The 19,898-nt window shown below is 42.5% G+C and overlaps 1 protein-coding gene across 1 annotated transcript; it reads right to left on the reverse strand.

The window, feature by feature from the left end:
* Nucleotides 1-3,495: 3,495 nt before the first annotated feature.
* Nucleotides 3,496-15,688, reverse strand: opn7b (opsin 7, group member b). Its single transcript, XM_069660790.1, has 5 exons — nt 15,601-15,688; nt 15,338-15,500; nt 14,202-14,329; nt 4,449-4,783; nt 3,496-4,361 (listed from the first exon to the last, which is right to left on the reverse strand). Exons 1-5 carry the CDS (start codon nt 15,686-15,688, stop codon nt 3,861-3,863), a joined length of 1,215 nt encoding a protein of 404 aa, XP_069516891.1. The 3' UTR covers nt 3,496-3,860.
* Between the last annotated feature and the right edge of the window lie 4,210 nt (nt 15,689-19,898).

Consider the following 19,898-nt stretch of genomic DNA (forward strand, 5'->3'; position numbering starts at 1 on the left):
GCGGAAGTGGCTACGGCGGCTCTGGCTCCGAGTGACGCCACCAGGGCAAGATGGCAGCGCCCGCCATGGGAGGTGGCTTCAGTTTTGCACAATGAGAATAGATGGAGACACATCGTCCATCTTTATATACAGTCATTGATCTGGACTTAGCCATACTTCCCCTAATTCCCCACCCCCCTTATCTTACTCCTTGTTAACAGATATCGGAGAAGGTAGAAATTTTAGAATGATTTGTGTTGGATGTAGAGGGATTTGAAGAACTGTTCATCATTGATGATTGGGTTGTAAAATATGATCAACCAAGGCTGGTGGGAGTAAAAGTTCCATGAGTTTGAAGGCTTTTCGGACTCCAAGACTCTTTAACAACCCAGAAAGTTGCACTTGTGTATATTTGATTTGCTCGTACTGTTAAAGACGAGATTTTTTCCTCACACAGTATTTTTTGGCTGGAACCCTTTGCAATGTAGCGTACTGGATTCCTTATAATGAATGAGGGGGGCTGCATTTTTTCATGTGACAAAGTCAGTCTGAACACGGCTTAAGCTCTCTCCTGACAGAGCTGTAAGCCCTGAGCTAAGCAGGGTCTTACCCCAGGGCTAAGTGCTGTGTGAAAAGCCCAAGTGGCCTATTAGTTCAGGTGGTAACGGTGGTTTAGTGTCAGTTTCCCCGTGAAGCAGACACTACCAATTTCAAAAACAGTAATTTGAGGAGTGTAGCCGGCAGCAGAATACATCCCACATGCTGACGGGGTTGTTTTGCATGACTTGAAGCAAATTAAAGCGAGCCGCTTTCATCGACAGGTAGAATGTGAGAACTGCACAGAGCTGCAAATCTTCCCTCTCCAAAAAAAAAAGGGAATCAAGAGACGGCATGAAAGTCGTGCAAGTGAACCACAACACGTGCTTCAGCAGATCTAATTCATCTCTTCCATGGCAGGTCTTTTTCTACTTTTATTCGATGACCCACGCTGCAGAGAAAACTGCTTGTTGGACAAACACTGCGATTAAGCTCAACTGTGCTCACTGGGTATTTTTTATGGCAATAATGTTGGCAGGTGCTGAGGCAAAGCCGCTTGTCTCTCGCGTTACAAATCCTTTTATTGAACAACACATTGTCTCTTTTACAAGAAACAACAAGAGCTCTAAAGGCAAGCAGCCTTTGTCCCGGCATAGACATCAAATTAATTATTCGTCTTTTGTTGTAATCGCTGGAGGAGCTCGTTCAGTATGCCCGTTTCAGTGCTCTTCTCCTTCTGCTGTTGTTGTTTTGTGCGTCAGACTCAAAGGAATTTGCTGATGCACTGAGGAGTCGCTCGCTTGTATTTCTGACCGTGAAAGCACATGCTTACAGGCGCACATTGGAAAAACACACACACGTAAAGTATAAATAAACCACAGGATAACCCTTTGTCTCGCTGTCACGCACACACACATACAGGCGTCACTGAAGCTCATCTGACCTCTCTGAAGGATCACTCCAGTTTATTACAATGTTGGGTCTTATCTCCATTCCTGTCAGTAATAAAAACACACTGACCGAGTTAATTAATGGAGTCTGGGAATGAGACAATATTTATGAAAAGCAGTCCGATGAAGGATGCAGGTTTGGCCTCATACCAGTTTGAAAGAAAAACTAACAGGAACATAATTTGAAGAGAAAATTGCTGGAAGATATTTAATCATCACAGCTGTCCTTTGTAAACATCCATCAGTTTACAGACAGACTTCCTGCGTCTCTGACCTACTCTATTTGCAGTAATTGTGCACACGCTCCGTTCTCCTCTGTAATTAAGGACTATAAGCAGCATCATGAGTGAACTTTCAATTTAACACTGATAAAAATCAAACTGTTTGCTTGATTGCAACCTGTAGGATCATCTCATTGGTGGTGTCTTGCTGCGAAGGACGTCCCTGTTTGTTTTAGTCCTGATCTTAGAAAGACCCCGGTGCCTGTGGGGTCAACTGGAAAAATATACTTCGTCCCTGATTGCAGCTGATCAGCCTCCTGTGTGAACATATCTACCTACAAGCTTGTTGTTCTACAGCATAGACTGTATAAAAGGATGGACATAGTTATTGCTGCTATCCAAAGGAAGATTGACAGCTCTGTTGACAAATACGGCTCCTGCAGCTGATCTGTTCCGGATTAGAGTAGAGGACGAACGTCTGCTTCAGACCAACACAAAAAGCTGTTCTGCTGTTAAACACGCAGACGTGCCGGATCTTTGCTGGTCTTTGGCTGACCGCCGTCTGTATGTGACTGACTGAGTAACTGACTGACTGAGTGAGTGAATGATGGTTCTTTCAGAGCCGTAGAGACAGAGAGCATCGCGACACAATGGCGGATCATGGAGCATATTGGACCTCCACTGACGCAACTCTCTGTCTATACGGCTCTGGATACTGCTCCTCCGCTGCTCGTCTGCTGTCCTCACCTACGTCCGCAAGCGCGTACCTGCTTTCAAACACGTTGTCATCTGCCTCATGAGGAAAGTCCTTGTAACGAATTGCCCACAAAAGCGCACATACATACTAGGTTTTGACCTAGTCTTGTTTTCAGTAAGTTAAGTGTGTGTTTTGGTTAGCGGAGGTGGCTATGGCGGCTCCACCTGCTGATCTCTACTGCGCAGCTCTGGCTCCAAATGACGTCACCATAGCAAGATGGCAGCGCCCGTCTTTTTTGGCAATCAATTCAATTTCGTTCTATGGGAGCCGATGGAGACGCGTCATCATCTATATATACAGTCATTGACATTTTAAATGGAACTGAGCTGACCTGTCTTTTACTTTTTATAATGGCTCTGTTCAGTGTATATATTACATATATTTGTCTGGATTTCAAAAAAGGGATGCAAATTATTTGTACAAAACTCACATTTTAATACAACTATTTTTGCATAACCTGTAATTTGAAGCTCATCACATGATAAATCCTCAGTGTCCAGCACCTTTTGGACTGTTGTCGTCCCCAAATCGAGTATTCTAAAAAGGAAAAGAGTGGTCATCCTGATTCCTTCCCCACTAATTCCTTGGCGTTTCTAACTCAGTCACGCTTTCTGTCCCTGACACAGCTGGCTGAACAAAACTGATATTGGCATCTTGTCTTTGCAGAGGAATCAATGCAACCCCACTGTGGGTAAATTGAAGCATGTCAGTGTTCATTTTAACACATGTAACAATGAGCTCACTAAGCCAAATCCTCCCCTCAGTGTTTTTTTCTTCACTTGTTGTGGGTGTACTTAATGTAGACAGAGGCCGACACACTGTGGTTACAATAATTGATGCTTTGAATTAGATTTATCTCCAATGAGGAAAACAATTTTCCTTGGAGATAACAACAGCAACCCTGTGGTCCTTCAGTTTGAGGCATGCATTAATAAATAGCTATCAAATCAAATACATCATTAAATACAGTACTCGTAATAAATACACAAAAGGTAATTCAGGGAGTGGAAGGTTTCATATCAGCTCCTCCCTCAAAATCCAGCTTGAATTGATTTGCATCGGGACTTTGTGGATTCTCAGTCTTGTTTTGTAAATGTCGATCAGTCAAAGTGATCAGATAGTTGTTGACGCAGGTTAATTTGACCTGATGTAACACTGATGAACACGACTGCAGTTGCATGTTATTGGTTTGGCTTGCTCATCCACTTCACTAAGCTCTGTGGTCGGTAGTTTTTTGGCAGTATCACATATTTGAGGCATGACAAAAGTTTGACCTTCAACGTATTTCCTTTGCTCAATCTTAATCTTTTGTTTTCCCTTTTCCACAACTTGCCAATAGTGTCCTTCAACCTTCATTCACTTCTCTAAATTACTCATTTTTTTCAACTTTCTCGCAGTCCGGCTGAGTCTGTGTCTTTAGAGGAAGTCGCTCTGCATCTCGTTGGAGAGCTGACTCACAGCCACCTCACTATGCACAGATCCTTTCAGTATCCTAGCAGTCTGCTGCGGGCTGTAGTCTGTAAAGTTGTCTCTATTTCCAGTGACTGTTTCAGGGCACGGACAGTGTCTGCAGGTCCCGTGGTTCTCCGGTAGCCCGTTTGACAACCTTGTGGAGTTGCACTCTTCTTTGTGATGGGACTGCATGCAAGTTCCCTTCTGTGCCGAGCTGTGCGCACACAGACATCCACAGAGTGACCTCCTGCACAGGGCCACATCCCGGCACAGGGACTTGCGGAAGTTGGGCTTGAAGACCAGATAGACTATGGGGTTGTAAAGGGTGGAGGACTTGGCAAAGATAGCTGCCACAGCGAAAGCCATGGGTGGTACAGTTGCAGGGTTACCAAAGGCTGCCCACATGGACACGATGGCATATGGGCTCCATGCTGTCAGGAAGCCGATGCAAACTGCCACCGAAAGCTAAGAAGAAACAAAAAACATTTGTCTTGTAAGCTAATTTTTACTCAGGCCTCTATAGAATCGTGTAAATAAATCTCATGCATTTACCTTAATGATAAGTGAATGTGCATTGGTGATCTTGTTCTGCGGGGACATGTGCTGCTGCACAGCCTGGCGGGAGCCCCGCACTGTCAGCAGGATGTAGGTGTAGGACAGAAAGATGACAGTGCAGGGCACGATGTAACAGAAGAAGAAGAGGCAGATGATGTAGCTCATGGCTGCAGAGTTCTGGCTGGGCGCGTGCCAGTTGATGCAGCACGCCGTACCGTAAGGCTCGGCGCCGTACTCTCCCCAGCCCGACAGGGGACCCACAGCAAAAACGCCAGCGTAGCACCAGACGCCAGCGACCAGCAGGCAGGCGTGGCAGTAGGAGAACTTGTTACCTGAGGAAGAGACAGAGGCAGAGAGAGTCATACAGAAGAAGCACCATGCTACTAAAGCATATTTAGTCTGGTTACCTGATGCTGAAACATGCATAGAGTGAGGAGGAGAAAGAGGAAGTTGGATGTTATTATTAAATAAGAGAACATGCAATAGGGCCCACTGGACCTGCACCTATAAAGCTGACACAGACACACATATCATCGTGTGTATGGGAAGTAGTTCTGCAGTGTGTTTACTCAGAGGCTCATTTCCCTCTGAAGTCTGAGCACTGTGCACACATGAGCTCATACCAGCAAACAGATTCACCACTATTTGTCAGTATTTGCTTGTTCTTCACTGCAGAAACTGGATCTGTTTCTGTGTAATCGTGCAGCTTGTCCAACCCGGTTTGAGGCACCTACCTGTCCAAAGGAAAGAAGGCCAGCTCTGCATCGCTCTTTCGCCATGTTCGCCGGTCTGAATGGGGCCCAGTTGCTAATTTCAACCACTCTCACACTCACCTACACGCTGTGATTGGCTCAGGGAACCACAACAGCGCCCCTCCTGAAAACGTCCCGTGCAAAGCAAAACAACAGAATAGATGCAGAGGGAAGGGTCTCACAAGGGTCTGCACACACTCACATAAATGGCGTGTATACAGTTTTATTCCTGCAGCGTATAGACTGTGTTACAGCTGCATTTCTGTTCATAGTGGCGTCATCAGTGGTCCATCACTCATTTGTCATCACTCATGTGCCACAGTGAAGCAGAGGATCCATAGGAACCTCAGAAACAGCCCTCGACACTAACCAACGGTAATTGATTTAGATGAGAGCTTCTTCAGTGTGGACTCAGTGAGGAGGAGAACACAGGGAGCCTTATCTCTGATACCACACTGCCTCTTCAGCTGGATGCCAACCCTTCTTACATTTCAAGCTGAGGGGAGGCAGGGAGGGGGGAGGGTAGGGTAGAAGAGGGGGATGATTAGGCCCTGTGGCACTCGCTGAACTGTGCAGCGCTAGGGAAGGGGGCTGGTTACCCATTACAGATGGTTTTCTCATGTGAAGCAGCCATTCAGCGATCAAACTCTTTTTTTTTTGCATTAAAATTATGTATCTGAATTTTTTACCTCCGAATTCAACTCTACAATACCAAACTCTTTTTTGCTTTTATTTTTCAATATCCTCAAATCCAGAATCAAAAACTCAAGCTATAAAAAATGTACATTTCACGACAAAAGTGGAACCTACACTCACCACATCACTGATCACACTGAACGTTTGTAGCGACGGCATAAAAATACAAGCATTGTCAGGTCTGTCCTCAAGAGGAGGAAAAAACTACTTTTAAAATGTTTATTTGTTGAAGTGGAGGTCGGATCATTCGTTTCTGATGCATTGGAGTCGGAAACTAAATCATTGTCAGATGACGGTGATGATAGCTGGTATGTCATTACGGCTCGCCTGCTTTTGCTCTCCACACAGACTGTTTTTCTTGCATACGCCGCAGCCTGCCGATACGTGATTTGTCAATACTACTCGGACTACAAGCGTACTACAAATGGAAACCAGAACACTTCCTGCAATAATAATCCCATCCCCTGCCTACATATTCTACATTTCTATGTAGAATCTGTAGAATCTTATATCATTATTACTCTGAATGTCATTGTTAGACTGTCCCCTCTATTTACTCGATGTTTCCATGGCATAACATTACTTTAAGAAAACATAAGCAGAGATGACACGAGTGTAGCGTTCAGTGATATGGCGAGTGTAGGGTCCACTATTGTCGTGTAATGTTGCCAACACAAAAATGAATGTCCAAGCAAACTGTGTTTCTTACAATGTCTCAAAAGACACCGATTAATTTGTCGGTTTTTTTGTGTATGAGGGACTGACGAATCGTCGTCACATGACGGGGCGTAACTTGATTGGCTGGATGTTGGTTCGACAGAATCGATTGCTTTTCCTTGGCATCCCGGATGTTTAATCTGAATTTCTCAACTCGCATCTTGGGATCTAAAATTGTGCTTGAATTTTTATAGTTTTTACATTGAAAAATGAAAGTGAAAATGTAAGAGTTGAACTCAAGAGGCAAACAATTCAGATAAATAATTTTGATGCAAAAAAATGTAGTGCTTGAAATTAGAAAACTTTTGAATATGAGGCAGATTTGCTTCCACACTTCTGCAGTTGAGCATAATAAAGACCACAGACACTATTTGAGGAAGTATGTGAATAAATGTATCCTCCATTGTAATTCTGTCAAAGCAGATTTTAACCACCGTGCTCTTTGTTTGAGCCCCTCATGTACTGCCAGCAATGTTGACTCTGCCTGTGATTATGATCTATTTTAACCCATTGGTGCCTAAAGGCATCAAATGTTACAGCCAATACCACTTCACTTCAGGACAGATACCTCGCATTGATTCTGTCGTCAGTTAACTGTAAGTCAGCCCTCTTAACTGTAAAGCAATTCCCCAACTCCCCTCCTCTTTCGCTGCTACTTATGCCCCCTCCCTCCTGCCATCAGTCCTCTCACTGAAGTCGTGTCTGACTCATCCACTCTCAGCCTTTTGTTTGATGGACTTCGATCCGCCGTTCGCAAGTTCATCAGCCGCCATCGGTGGCTGCGGATTTAAGCGAAAAGGAAGAACCAGTTCCATGCGCTGCTCTTAGACCACGAGTCAGGGCTAATTTGTCTGTCATCAGGGGTTCATTAGGAATAGTAGTACCCACTTGAGATACTCCAGCTGTGACAGAAAAGTAATGAAATAGAGAAAGGAGGAGGCACTCTCCATCACCTGTAGCCATGTCCCCGATGCATCTCTTCTGCTAACTGTGCATGTGTTTATTTCATCAGCTGCTTCCTGCAGCATGCTCTTTTTCTCAAGGAGATTTCAGCAAAAATATGTCAAAGAGCACCCACAAAACCTTCCACAACCCAAACTAAAACGAGTCCGTCTGTTAGATTCGAAGAATCCTCGTCTCTGCTGATCTTTTTTTTCCCCTCCTCATTTTGTAGCTCTGATATTCAGACTCAGTGCAGACAAATCCTCTGAGAGCTCTTCAAAAAGACAGTGTGGTTTATTAGCTCGGAATAGAAATCTTTGTAAAAAGAGTTTCTGTCTCATCGGCTCGATGGGAAAAAAATGCAGACTGCATTCTTTCAATAAACCTCACAAGAAGGAAATCATCCTTATCTCACAGCAGCATACCAGCTACTTCATATTAAAATGTGCTCTTATTCTGATTTCAGTAAGTCACAAAAACACATATCCAGTCTAATTAAACCAGTTCATTTCCATTGTAAACTGATCCAGTGGCCCGTGTTGGGTTTAGTGTGATGACCTCTACATAATAATTTCACACATGGAAAGTGAACCTTGTGTCGGCAGCACATAAATGTAACTGTGGTTTTTACTCTCCATCTGCCCGGTAACCCAATCCTCTGACATTTTTGGTGTTGCTTCTCAAACACAGTTCCTACACTGCACGTTTCTTTCCTCACGTTTATGCAAAGAACTCCATTAAACTGTCTTAACGTCCTCGTGATTCTCATGTGACCCAGAAGATCAATGTTATTTGCTGTTAATGTAATTCATAAACTGTCTTTTGGGGAGATTTTCCTCTTTGCCCAGACTCCTGACATGTTGTTTTGTACGTGCTGCAACAGCCTGAACATTTTCCATGAGGGAAAACAGGCTGCAGATACAGAAACGATGCAAATTCAACATATTCTAATGATAAAGTCCAAAACAAATGCCGACACAGATGCACAACTCTGAACTCCTGGTCTGAAGTTCACGTCACACCACTGTGCTCAGAGCCAAGGGGAAGAGTCAGCTGATAGTACTGTTAGCCACATGGCTAACTGAAATCAGTAGCTAACAGAAGCTACGCTTAGCAGTGGTTACTTCAGCAGAGCTATCTGTCCATCAGAAACCATTTATTACCAACAGTTGTGTGGGCTGAGTACTCAGTTGGGCATCTTCCTCTCTCTCTCTCTCTACCTCTGGTGACCATATTTTCAAACCTCCAAAAAGGGACCCTTTAATGTACCCCACATGTATGAGCTCATGGTACAATTGGATTTTTCATCAGTGCACCTTTCAACATCACGGAAAGTGCCTCAGTGGATGAAAAATTATCTCTCCCAAGGCACCGTGGACACTTTGTGTGTAAAACGCAGCATATTCATTGCCTGGTAGTTTTCGAAGGAAGCTGTAACTCTCCTGGAGCTTCTTGGAAAACGCTGACTTCCTTTTCGGCATGACAGCTAGCCTACCTGAAGTTAGGCAGCAGGTCCTGTCAGTATGATCAGCTGAGCTAGCTGCATGCCAACATTGATTGACACGTACAAACAAATCAGTATTGAACTTTGACTCGTGGTGCATTAGTGATGTTTTTCTATTGGTTAAAACAGCAACAGCCTTGGCAACGGCATTGATTTACATACAGACGAATCAGGGATGCAAGCATGGTGCATATTTTTGGTATTTAAATAGGTTAAAACTGGGACAGGGCTTGTTCAAAACCGGGACTTATTAGTGTTTTATAGATATTTGTCGGGACTTGGGACACGGCGTCAAACAGGGACGTATGACCACACTATCTCTGCCATCAATAATAAAGCTGTTTGATTGCCCCTACAGGCCTGCAGCATTTCCTTTGTGATGGCTGGAGTTACAGCATTTTTCTTTTGCATGTGTGTTTGCAGCATGTTTTATTATAAGGCATTTGTTTCAGCTTTGTGCAGCTAGTATTTCATTTGCAACCCATTTCAACAGTTGCAGTTGTTTTAAACTTTTGCATGTGCTTTTGAATCTGCAGCCTGTTTCTCGTAATTGAAAGCGTGTAGTCGTTCTGAAACTTCTGGCGCTGCAGGGTCTGCAGTTAAAGTATGCATCTTTGCATTGATGATGCCCTGCTGTTTATTAGTGAGTTTGTGTGTGTGACTTGGAGCAGTCTGCTAGAATGTCTAAACTAGTTTAGGTACAAGAGAACAAGAGGAAAGCCTGGTTAAACAGTGTGTCTGTAAGCTGCGTACATTTTTTATCCTTGCAGGGAAGTCTCGTGAAGACGTAATTATTTATGTTCATTTGCATTTCAAACACTCTATTTGTGAGGCCTGTGGTCTGTGGGGTTTTACATTATACACTGTGTTACTCTTTAAAACACTGCCTTGACTTCAATTACACTTTGCTCGTTAGCAGCAATGTTAGATGTAGACAAATGAAGCGTGAATGATACGAACATGATCAATACAATCTCTAGCTGTGTTTGAAACCTCTTCCAGACCATCGCATTTCTCACACCTTCTGCTTTGTGCTGCCGTTACAAGCTGTTCCTTCTCTTCTCTTGTCCTATAATGATGCTTTTTGATCATGCATCTTTTAGGTCGTCTGTTAGGCATTAAAAGCCCGACTGATACGATATGTGTCAGATTTGTCTGTGTTCTCTTTACCCCTGCTGTGTGAATGTGTGCATGTGTGCATGTAAATGTCATAATCCCTGGATTCTGCTCTCCAGGAGGGAGACTCCTGGAGTGAAGAGACTTGTACTTCAACATGTAACGGTGCTGCCATTCACAGATAATGGACGGGAGGAGGCTCGATGATGATAGAGTATCTGAGTCCTATTCAATTACATACAGTTCCTGTCAACTGGTAGGAAATCGTATGCATTGGATATTCAGTGCTTCTAAGTTAATTATGACTAAGTGTGAAAAAAAAGGACAAAAAATGTGCAATGATGGTTTAATGAGAAAATTAAAATTGAATTCACCTCCTGCAGAGATTGATACACTGTAGAATCATATAGCTCACGGGAATGTGCGTGTGATTTTCTTTCACTGTATTAAACAGCGCAGGCGAGGGTCAACCATCCATGCTGCTTAAAGATTGAGAGAGAGGCAGTCCTGTGTATAAATCCTCATTGGCCTCAGTGGCAAAAAGATTAATTATGCTCATTAGCAATGAGCTGCTTGAATGCTCTGCAGTCAAAGCAGAGAGAGCGAGGGACATCAAGACTGGAGAGTGAAAGATAACGTTTTTGCTGGTTCTGTTTGTCTGCGTTAAGTTGTTATCAGTTGAGACTTCTCCTTTGGATGATTTTTTTTTTTATCATTATTGCATTTCCTGTTTGGGCACATTTGATTTGTCCTCTGTGGAGCTGCGTTAGTTGTCCAGTGTCGCTTGCAGCTAATTAGCAAATGCAACTAATTAATCTTCGGATTTAATTATTATTCTGTTCCCTCGATAGGAGTTCTGACTTACAGATCTTTGTGTGTGTGGGTGAAATCAAATGCAAAACTCACACAAACAGGAGGACATGGAAATAACATGGACTTGGTTTAAACTCAGGAAGAGGCAACATCTCTGTCTGCTGAGTGACCTCACTGTAAATAAGAGTGGACGCTTACTTAAAGTTGTAATCTTGAAGATCTCAATTTCGTTCTTTTTGGCGGCATCTATGGCGATAAATGGCAGTTGTAGGAGCACATTTCCCAGATATCCAGACAGTGTCGCATGTTTGACGTCCACGGTTGGCTCCAGTTGTAACTTTTCCTGGCTGACGGTCGCTTTCCTTTTAGGACTGTTTGCCTTCATTTGAGCTTCAAATTTGTTTCTTTTTCTTTGGATTTTCACTTATTTTTGAAGTTGTATCTGTAGTCGTCGATCTTTTCTTGGTTTGTTCAGCCACAGTAGATCACTGTTTACTCGCAACACTTGCAGAGACCAGAAAATCAGCCACTTAGCTCTGCCTACCCTCTCTGGCAGACCAACCACTGCTGGCTGATGGAAAACACGTCTCTAACTTCAGCTCATAGATTATCTATTTGTTCTGTCGCTGTACTGTCTCGGTTCACACTGCTCGCATGCGGATTTAAGAGTGCAAGACAAATTCAATCAGACATACAACCCGGCCCTCAGAGACATGCAGTATATATAAGGGTCTAAACTAAAGCGAATAAGATCTCATTTGCATTTTATTCTGAAATAAAACACTTTCCATGCAGGTGTAATCAGGGCCAGGTCATCCTTGTCATACATTCATCTCTCCTTTGTCCTTACTGAGCTTTAATGTGTAAATTGACTTCAGCTAACCTGAAGCTACACTGATTGTAATTCATAAACTCTTTAACCCTTACATCACTGTAACCTGTGTGTAAGCTGCTCTTTAATGCTTTGAAAGGGAAGTGTGATTGAGATGCCTTAAGTGTACTTGACATTTGAATGTCAACTGTAGACCTTGAGTCAGACAAGCTATTATCTATGCAGGCAGGTGTTTCATGTTGTGAGTGCGGCCTTGGCTGTACTGAAAAATGAGTCAAAGGCATGTGTCAGTCCTGATCAGAGTGCTACTTCCTGTTTAATTTACACAGATCATAACAAAGGTAGTGAGGTTAGTAACAGTACTACGTGAATGGTGGTATGAATTCATCATAACTCATTTAGGACAAAGTGTTCAGAGCCACTGATGTGGGTCCATGTGAGGTGGTTGGATCACTCAGCAGGATGGAGACGAATAACTTTCTTAAGCAGCCCTTCACTGTTATCCACACTTTGGGCCCAGTCCCAAATCTCCACAATCACAAGATGTGTCCCAATTCAGGGGCTGCATCCTTCGAAGGACATATCTGAAGGCCGATTGTGTCACAGCAGCACGTCGAAGGCTGTCCAATTTCAAAGGCTCCTTCAGTTGCGGTTGAAAATTGCGTACTCCTTTTCGCGGGCCACGAAGGATCCATCGGGTGCAACCTTCGCGGCCCAACATATCCCGAGATTCATTGCGCCTCAATACAAACCAATTCAAACCAATACACTTTAAAATGTTAACGTTTATATAGCTAGCTAGCTATAAATGTAAAAAAAACCAAAAGGGGCTTTGAAACAAATTATCTTTAAACTAATAGATTAACTTGTGTGACGTTAGTGATAATAGCTAGTTAGCCTGCTAGCTACCTGTTGCTGGTGATGCAAACAGAAAATCTGCCATAGACAAAACCGTCACATTTTAGTTCGGCTTTAGCGGTCTTCAGAGGCTACGAAGGACTCATCCTTCGTAGGTTGCGTCCTTTGAAACGTGCAGCTCCAGAATTGAGACACGGCTACAGACTGACGAACTTTGAGGAGCGTTCCCGCTCAGTGTGCGAGTGCTTGGTGCTGTCCCGCTGTCAGGTGTGAGGGCTCTTATGCAGCCTTTTCATGGCAAATTGCACACTTTTTCACGAGTCCGCATATTTGCAGACTTTTCTGTGGGATCTACCCAGAGTTCATTGGTATTTGTCAAATATTTAGAAAAGATAAACAATACTGGCTTTTCTGACTTTTGAATGTTTGCTCAAACATATAAACACTGTAATGTACTTCAACCACGTCCAGCCTTTTGGATTAAACCTTTGAACTGTAATCTAAGACACCAATTACACACTGGAGGTCAGCTTTTTTAAAAATTATTTAATGGAGCGTTTTTTTTCCAGGCTACGTGTGATGTCATGACAGTGTGTCAAGGTCATTTTTACACCATGCCAAACCCTCACGGACTCACGCTCTGCATACCTGACATCAATAAAATCCACGGGAGTTGAGTGCTTAAGCTTTAGGGTGGAGATTGGGATTCACTTCCTCATTACTTGTCACATGTCACTGAACTAGCCAATCAGAGGCGAGGATGACTTAGCTCAAGGTAAACATAAGAAAACAGAGGTAGAGGTAGATTTAGCATATTACCTTTACAGTTCCAAACATAATGCAGAGTGAATTCAAACATGTAAACATGTAAATCAGAACTTGTAATTAATTGTTATTAATTTCACTTCTAAAGCTTACATCACTTTATACCCTAACCTTTACCTGAACTTTCTTCAGTCTGTTTACTTTTACATGGTTTATTTATGGCTAGAATAAATCTCTCTCTGTTATGTGTTCAATGATCATTCTACTCATGCTCTTCTAAAAAAGGAAAAACACAAATTGAAATTCATTAGGAAACACTGACAGTATGGAAGCAGCTGGGAAATCATGCAATGCCAATAATTGGATGGTTTGTATGTTTTTCCAATGAAAGACCCTGCAGGGGAATACATTAAAAAGGCAGGGGGGAATATTAAAGGCCTCCTTATTTACGCACCCTGCCGTTTAAGGAGTTTAAAACATGGCATCGCACATCAATATTTTTTGTAGCGTGGCAACTTTTACTTTGAAAATACCCACTTGACTTTCTGGCAGCACTACATTAATATTTCTCTCTTTAGATTCAAGGATTCTGGCTTCAGGGGAGAGCTTAGCTGATCAATATGGGTAAAGCCTACCTTCTAAATAATCAATAATTGAAAAAATAAAAATAAAAATAGTGTTTAGTGTGTTTTTAAATGTAGATGTTATAGACGCTTGTGTTTTTATATGGTAAAAGAAAGAGTGTTTTTTCTTACCATAGTTTGGGCAGCAGACTTTGAGCCAGCATACGCTGGAGAGCACGGTGAGGTTGGTGAGACTGCACAGGCCGAACAGGACGCCACAGAAGGCGTAGACAGTGCAGGTGGTCTGATTAAACAGCCACCTGAGAGAGAGAGAGAGAGAGAGAGAGAGAGAGAGAGAGAGAGAGAGACACAGAGAGAGAGAGAGAGTTTGTCCTGTTTGACATTCTGGTCCTAAGCCAGGATTTCTATGCAGAAGGCCTCTAGTGGATTACACAATTCACACCTAGTAGATGAAACAGGTAATACATTGACTGGCCTTCCCCTGCGTCAATTACAACTGCCGGGGAGCGTTTTCACCCGATCACAGCACATGTGACAGCAATCAGCCGCATATATGCTCAGAGGAACATAGGATCAGGCTGGGAAGGCTGCAGGAGCAGCTGATGGAGACATTGTAATTCTACATATATATATATATATATATTTATTCTACTGTTAACCTCACGAAAGTGTCAGAAATTTCTTCCCATTTTATTCATCATTTTAACTCCAAGGGTCCAGGTTTGGCCTATTCAGTTTCGTGGATAGAGACAGAAGTACAGTGTCTTGTTTTTGCCTCTTTACTACAAATACCAGTGTCCTTTGCTGTCCTCTTTTATTGATCAGCCTGTAGTCAGCGGTGCCTTTTTAGCTGAATGTTAAATATAACATTATTGCTGTGATAGAGGAGTTGGAAGCTCTTCTGTCCCCGTACCCCTGAGAGGATTTTAGAGGATGGCCTCTATTACCTTCACGTTAAAGGTAGTGCATGCTTTATGAAGCCTAAGAGGCGTCACTCAGGGCAAAAAAGTCCATATATCACTCGCTGCTGCCTGCACAGCTTAAAACAATCTCTATAATGGACAGTGTGAAGGCCGTTCATAAATTTAGAATATGTGCGTATAAAACACTTGGGTTTAATATTAGTCTTAATGATCTGATTCTTGGATGAGTTTACGCGGTCAGGTCCAAAGAGGACAGTACCCAGGTGTCCTTGATGTTAGCTATGGTCCTGCTTCTGTAACTAATCCTACGTTTCCTCATTCCTCAGGAAGATGTGAAGTTGTTTTGACATAATATATATAAAAAGGAAGTGAATGGTCACTCACATGTGGGTGTAGGCTGAGGGGATAGCCAGGGGGAACAGGCTCATGGTCATGCTCAGGTCACTGATGGCCAGATTAACCACAAAGAACTCTGCAGGCTTCAGGGAGGACTTCTTTCGATAGGCCACGAACAGCAGGATCCCGTTCCCCAGCACCGACAGCACACCTACAAAGAGCAGCAACACACAATGGTGGCAGGTTTTTGAACGTGCATTCACGCTAATAAGGGCTGTAATATCTCGGGGGGGAAACATCACATGACTCACCAAAGATGGTGTAGAGAGTTCCCATGAGGAAGTCATTGTCTTTCGATATTCTGGACACGAGCAGAAATGTTTCGGAGGCATTTCCCATCTAGAAGGAAAGAAGACAAATCACCAGGTCAGATCATCATTTTAACCTAACAAAATGAAAACCAAATGTTTAGTGTAGCTTCAACCTAATCAGTGTGTCTGGCCAAACTATCAGGATCCCACAGTTTTACTGTTTTAACAGCTGTCGGCTCACGTCTTATAGCCTGTATCCCCCTTTTCTCCTTTACAGATCAGATTTTCCGTTCGGAAGCTTCTTATTAAAAACTGACTTCTGTCTTTATTTCGCCTTACCAAGAAGCTCTTGTTGTTTTATTGGACGTTTTCTAGCAGATAGCGTTGAGGAGGGACCCTCATGAGATTGACTTGTTTTCCCTTCAGGTGTGTGAGGGACTAAATTGCACTCTGCCTCTAAGCTACATTTATCAATTTATGTCAGAATAAATGTTCCTGCCAGCAGCAGTTTTTTAAATATTCTTCATAGCTTCATAGCTGGCGATAAATGATTGGCAGTCAGGTAGAACAGTCCGCTTCGTTTTGAAAAGGAGGAAGACTCAAATCAAGCATCATTTCTTATGTGATCATGCATGAAAACAGAGGTTAACAACCGAGACAGTTTTGATTTTGATTGACGTCTTTTTGTCGGCCAAATAAAGCCTGCTTATATAGAGAACTTCTTTCGTAGTACAACCATAGACTGTCACACAGTTGTGAGTATAGGCTGTATAAAAAGATGGACGACATGACAGCTTCCTATAAGTGAAGCCAAAACATTTGCCAAAACGCCCCCTGCTGACTGGCTGCAGTATAGGTCATAAAGCCCGCCTCCTCCATGTTATCAGATGGGACATGAGTCAAACTATAAAATCAAAATACACGTCAAATAAATGTTTCTCACACATGATTGTCATTATAGTTAGTTCTTTAGTTTAGTTTCAATTAGTTATTTGATGCTATAAAAAGGATGATTGACAGCTCTCTTGACAAATCCGGCTCCTGCAGCCGATCTGTTCTGGATCAGCAGAGTAGAGGAGGAACGGCGAGAGGAGACGTAACTAAAACACTCACAGTCATTTAAGTTTCCATATCTGTGACCGTCTGCTTCTGACCAACAAAAGAAGCTGTTCTGCTGTTAATACGGCGGTGTGCGTGATCTTTAAAGTTTTTTTCGCTAAGTTAAGTGTGTGTTTTAGTTAGCGGAAGGGGCAGGACTTCGTGACCACGGTAACACAGCTCCATCCGCCAATCTCTGCGCAGACTCCAAATGACGTCACCATCGGAACATGGCAGCACCTGTCTCAGGGGTATTTTGGCTTCACGCTTGTACAATGAGAGTACATGGAGACACGTTGTCCATCTTTATATATATATTTTGACAAAAAGAACCCCAGGCAGATCCATACAATCTCAGAAACCAACTTGAGGTTTGTATTTGCAGGTATATTTCCGTCTCTGCCATTGGTTACACCGTACCAGAAGTAGAAGGATATTTACTATGTCTCCACCTCCCTCTCTTTTTGTCATTATCAGCTACACTCATCTCATCAAAGAGCAAGAGAGGAGAAAATCCTGCTTCCATGTTCCAAAGTGAACACGGTCCTTCATGTCAAAATCACTCGTGCATGTCATCAATCAGTGTGGCCTGCTGCCAATACACTGTGTTCACTATGGCTGTGGCAAGTTGCTGAGGCAACCTTTTTAGAGGACTTTATGGATGTAGATAACATGAAAATGTATTCATAGCCTTTCTATTTACTCAATGACTTTACCTCTACTTACAGATTAAAGAGAGCCAACAAAGAGGAGAGACAAGTTCAATCACCCGGGGTTAAGAGTGCGGGCTTCTCGTGGATAAATCCCCATTACCATAAACTCAAGAGATTATCTTCAAAGAGAACCAGAGGTGAGGAAATGATTTAAATATTATCCTGTGTGGACTTTTTATTAACATTTTAAATAGCCTCAGTGCATTTAGCATAGCGTGGAAGCGGCAATCCTGCAGCGGTTTGTGTGCAAGAGCAAGTACATGTCAGCCTATGCATATGTGTCCAAGCCCGTGTGTGTGTGTGTGTGTGTGTGTGTGTGTGTGTGTTTACTGGTCGGGGGTTTCATATGTACTTCATGCAGCTGCTACAGTGCTAAAAGTAATCTACAAAAAGCTTAACAACCACAATCTTTTACTCTAATGACATCACACAATTTAACACCGTATCTTTTTTACATGCAATGTAATTATCTGACCATAAACACCCCACTTGTGTTATGCCCAAAGCTTGCTTAATCACATGATGTGAGTTAGAATCTACTTAGCAGCTCTCTCCTTTTTCCAACAGCGTCTTATCTTGTGACCATTACTGAAACATGCACACACAAAAACAAGCAGTGACCCAAAAGTACAGAGTGAGTGGGTGAGTGGGTGAGTGAGTGATAGAGTGAGAACAGTCACATGTTGAAGTGTCCTTGGGCAAGACACTGAACTCCAAATTGCAACTTTTAATTTACATTACAGCAGACTGAGTATGTCTACATTAATCAAGCTGGTACCTCTGAGTCACACAGCAGACCTTGTTTCACTGACTGATTACAACAAACATACAAATGACATCATACAAAGTAGCTGCTTTGTGGTAACTAGACACAAAGTAGCAAGAGTGCAGGACAATGTTTGTGTTGCTAGGCAACAAACGTCCAGTTTTAGTTATGGAACTAGTTGAATTGGAAACAATCTGTTGTTGATTGTATTTACTTTTAACTACCATTTGCCGCTTGTATAACTGTTGTATAAAAGAAATATCACACTCGAGATCGTGATGCTATACTGAATATCTGCACAGCTGTGATTATCTTCGGCACTCAACCACGTCACTCCCTCTCGTGTGATATTGCTCAAGTATTTCATAAACTGATCATTTGGTTTTTGTTTAGAATTATAGAAACTCCTTATGTGAAATCAAATTAGTGTAGTAAAAAATACAAAGTTCCTCTGAGATATAAAGTTGAATATAACTGACCACATTGTGTTGTGTTCGGGAACTTTGAGATTGTTATTTGTCAGTAGCTGTAATCACATAAACAAAAAAACAGCAAAATGTCACAAAAGAATTATCAAGGTCCAGTGTTTTTTTAAATTATTATTAAGAAGTGAAAGCTCAGTATTCAACCTGTCCTCCTGGTGGCGATTGTAACATTATAATACATGTTTCATGAATGGGCAATGCACACTACAGTGAATAATGACCCTCATATATAAATGAAAATAACATGCTTTGCCCCCATACTTTTTACTTTTTACTTACTTTTTACATTACTGTGAATACATCCCGTCTCCCCTCTAACCCCTCCATTTCCATATAGCAGTCTGTTACATTTCCTGGGAAGCAGCATCATCATAACACAAATACACGCTGCACTCCCAAATCTGCTGATGTTTTGTGCAGGCTGCAAGTTCCTCCAACTTGTTGGCCTGCAATCTTCCTTTCCAGGAGATAATGCTGAAGTTTTCTGCTCTTACTCACCTTTTCAGAAGTTTGTTGCCTTTCCAGTATCTCAAATGGGAATCTGATATATTTTAAAATGAATGTATTTCCCTGTCTGGCCCTTGAAGAAAAATGCAAATTGCGAATGATACAAAGATTGAAATTGTAATAGTTTTTGATAAATGATAGAGGAAATGAGCTCTTGGTAGTGCAATAACTTTGCATGCAGATTGAAACAGGTGGAGGAATGTTTGGGTCCAAGCTGAATTTCTTTCAGGTCGTTCGGACTACAGGAAGTCTTTTCCAACTTTTATATATGATAACAGCACTGAAACACATCAGCTATCAGCCCTGCAGAAGATAAGGGCAGTCTATTTTAAACTGAAACTATTTTTGAACTGATTACCACATCTGTCTTTCCTTTGTGTCGCAGTTCATAGCTTGAAACTTGAGTCCAACATACTACTGTGCTTAAGATTCCAATTTTAGTCGCAACAACCTGTAACTGAATGGTGGTGGAGCCAATCCCAGCTGTCATAGGGCGAGAGAGTACACCCTGGACTGATCGCCGGTCAATCACAGGGTTGACACATAGACACATTTAGAGTCACCAATGAACTGAAGGAAACCCACGCATGCACGGGGAGAACATGCAAACTCCACACACTCCGCCGTCCCACGGTTTTGAACCAGGATCCTCCTAGATGTGAGGCAACAGTGCTAACCACTACACCACCGTGTAGCCCTTGACAAAATAGTGTAAAATCAGAGAAGTTG

This window comes from Semicossyphus pulcher, unplaced genomic scaffold, assembly GCF_022749685.1.
Source record: "Semicossyphus pulcher isolate SPU_LCO1_2020_fin unplaced genomic scaffold, fSemPul1.0.p SCAF_13, whole genome shotgun sequence".
Taxonomy (NCBI): Eukaryota; Metazoa; Chordata; class Actinopteri; order Labriformes; family Labridae; genus Semicossyphus; species Semicossyphus pulcher.

Excerpts from the sequence above, each read along its gene's own strand:
- opn7b (XM_069660790.1), bottom strand. The coding sequence starts at position 15,688 with ATGGGAAATGCCTCCGAAACATTTCTGCTCGTGTCCAGAATATCGAAA. Across the intron at positions 14,330-15,337 it reads CCCTCAGCCTACACCCACAT|GTGGCTGTTTAATCAGACCA; the intron begins GTGAGTGACCAT and ends TCTCTCTCTCAG. Across the intron at positions 4,362-4,448 it reads CACATTCACTTATCATTAAG|CTTTCGGTGGCAGTTTGCAT; the intron begins GTAAATGCATGA and ends GTTTCTTCTTAG.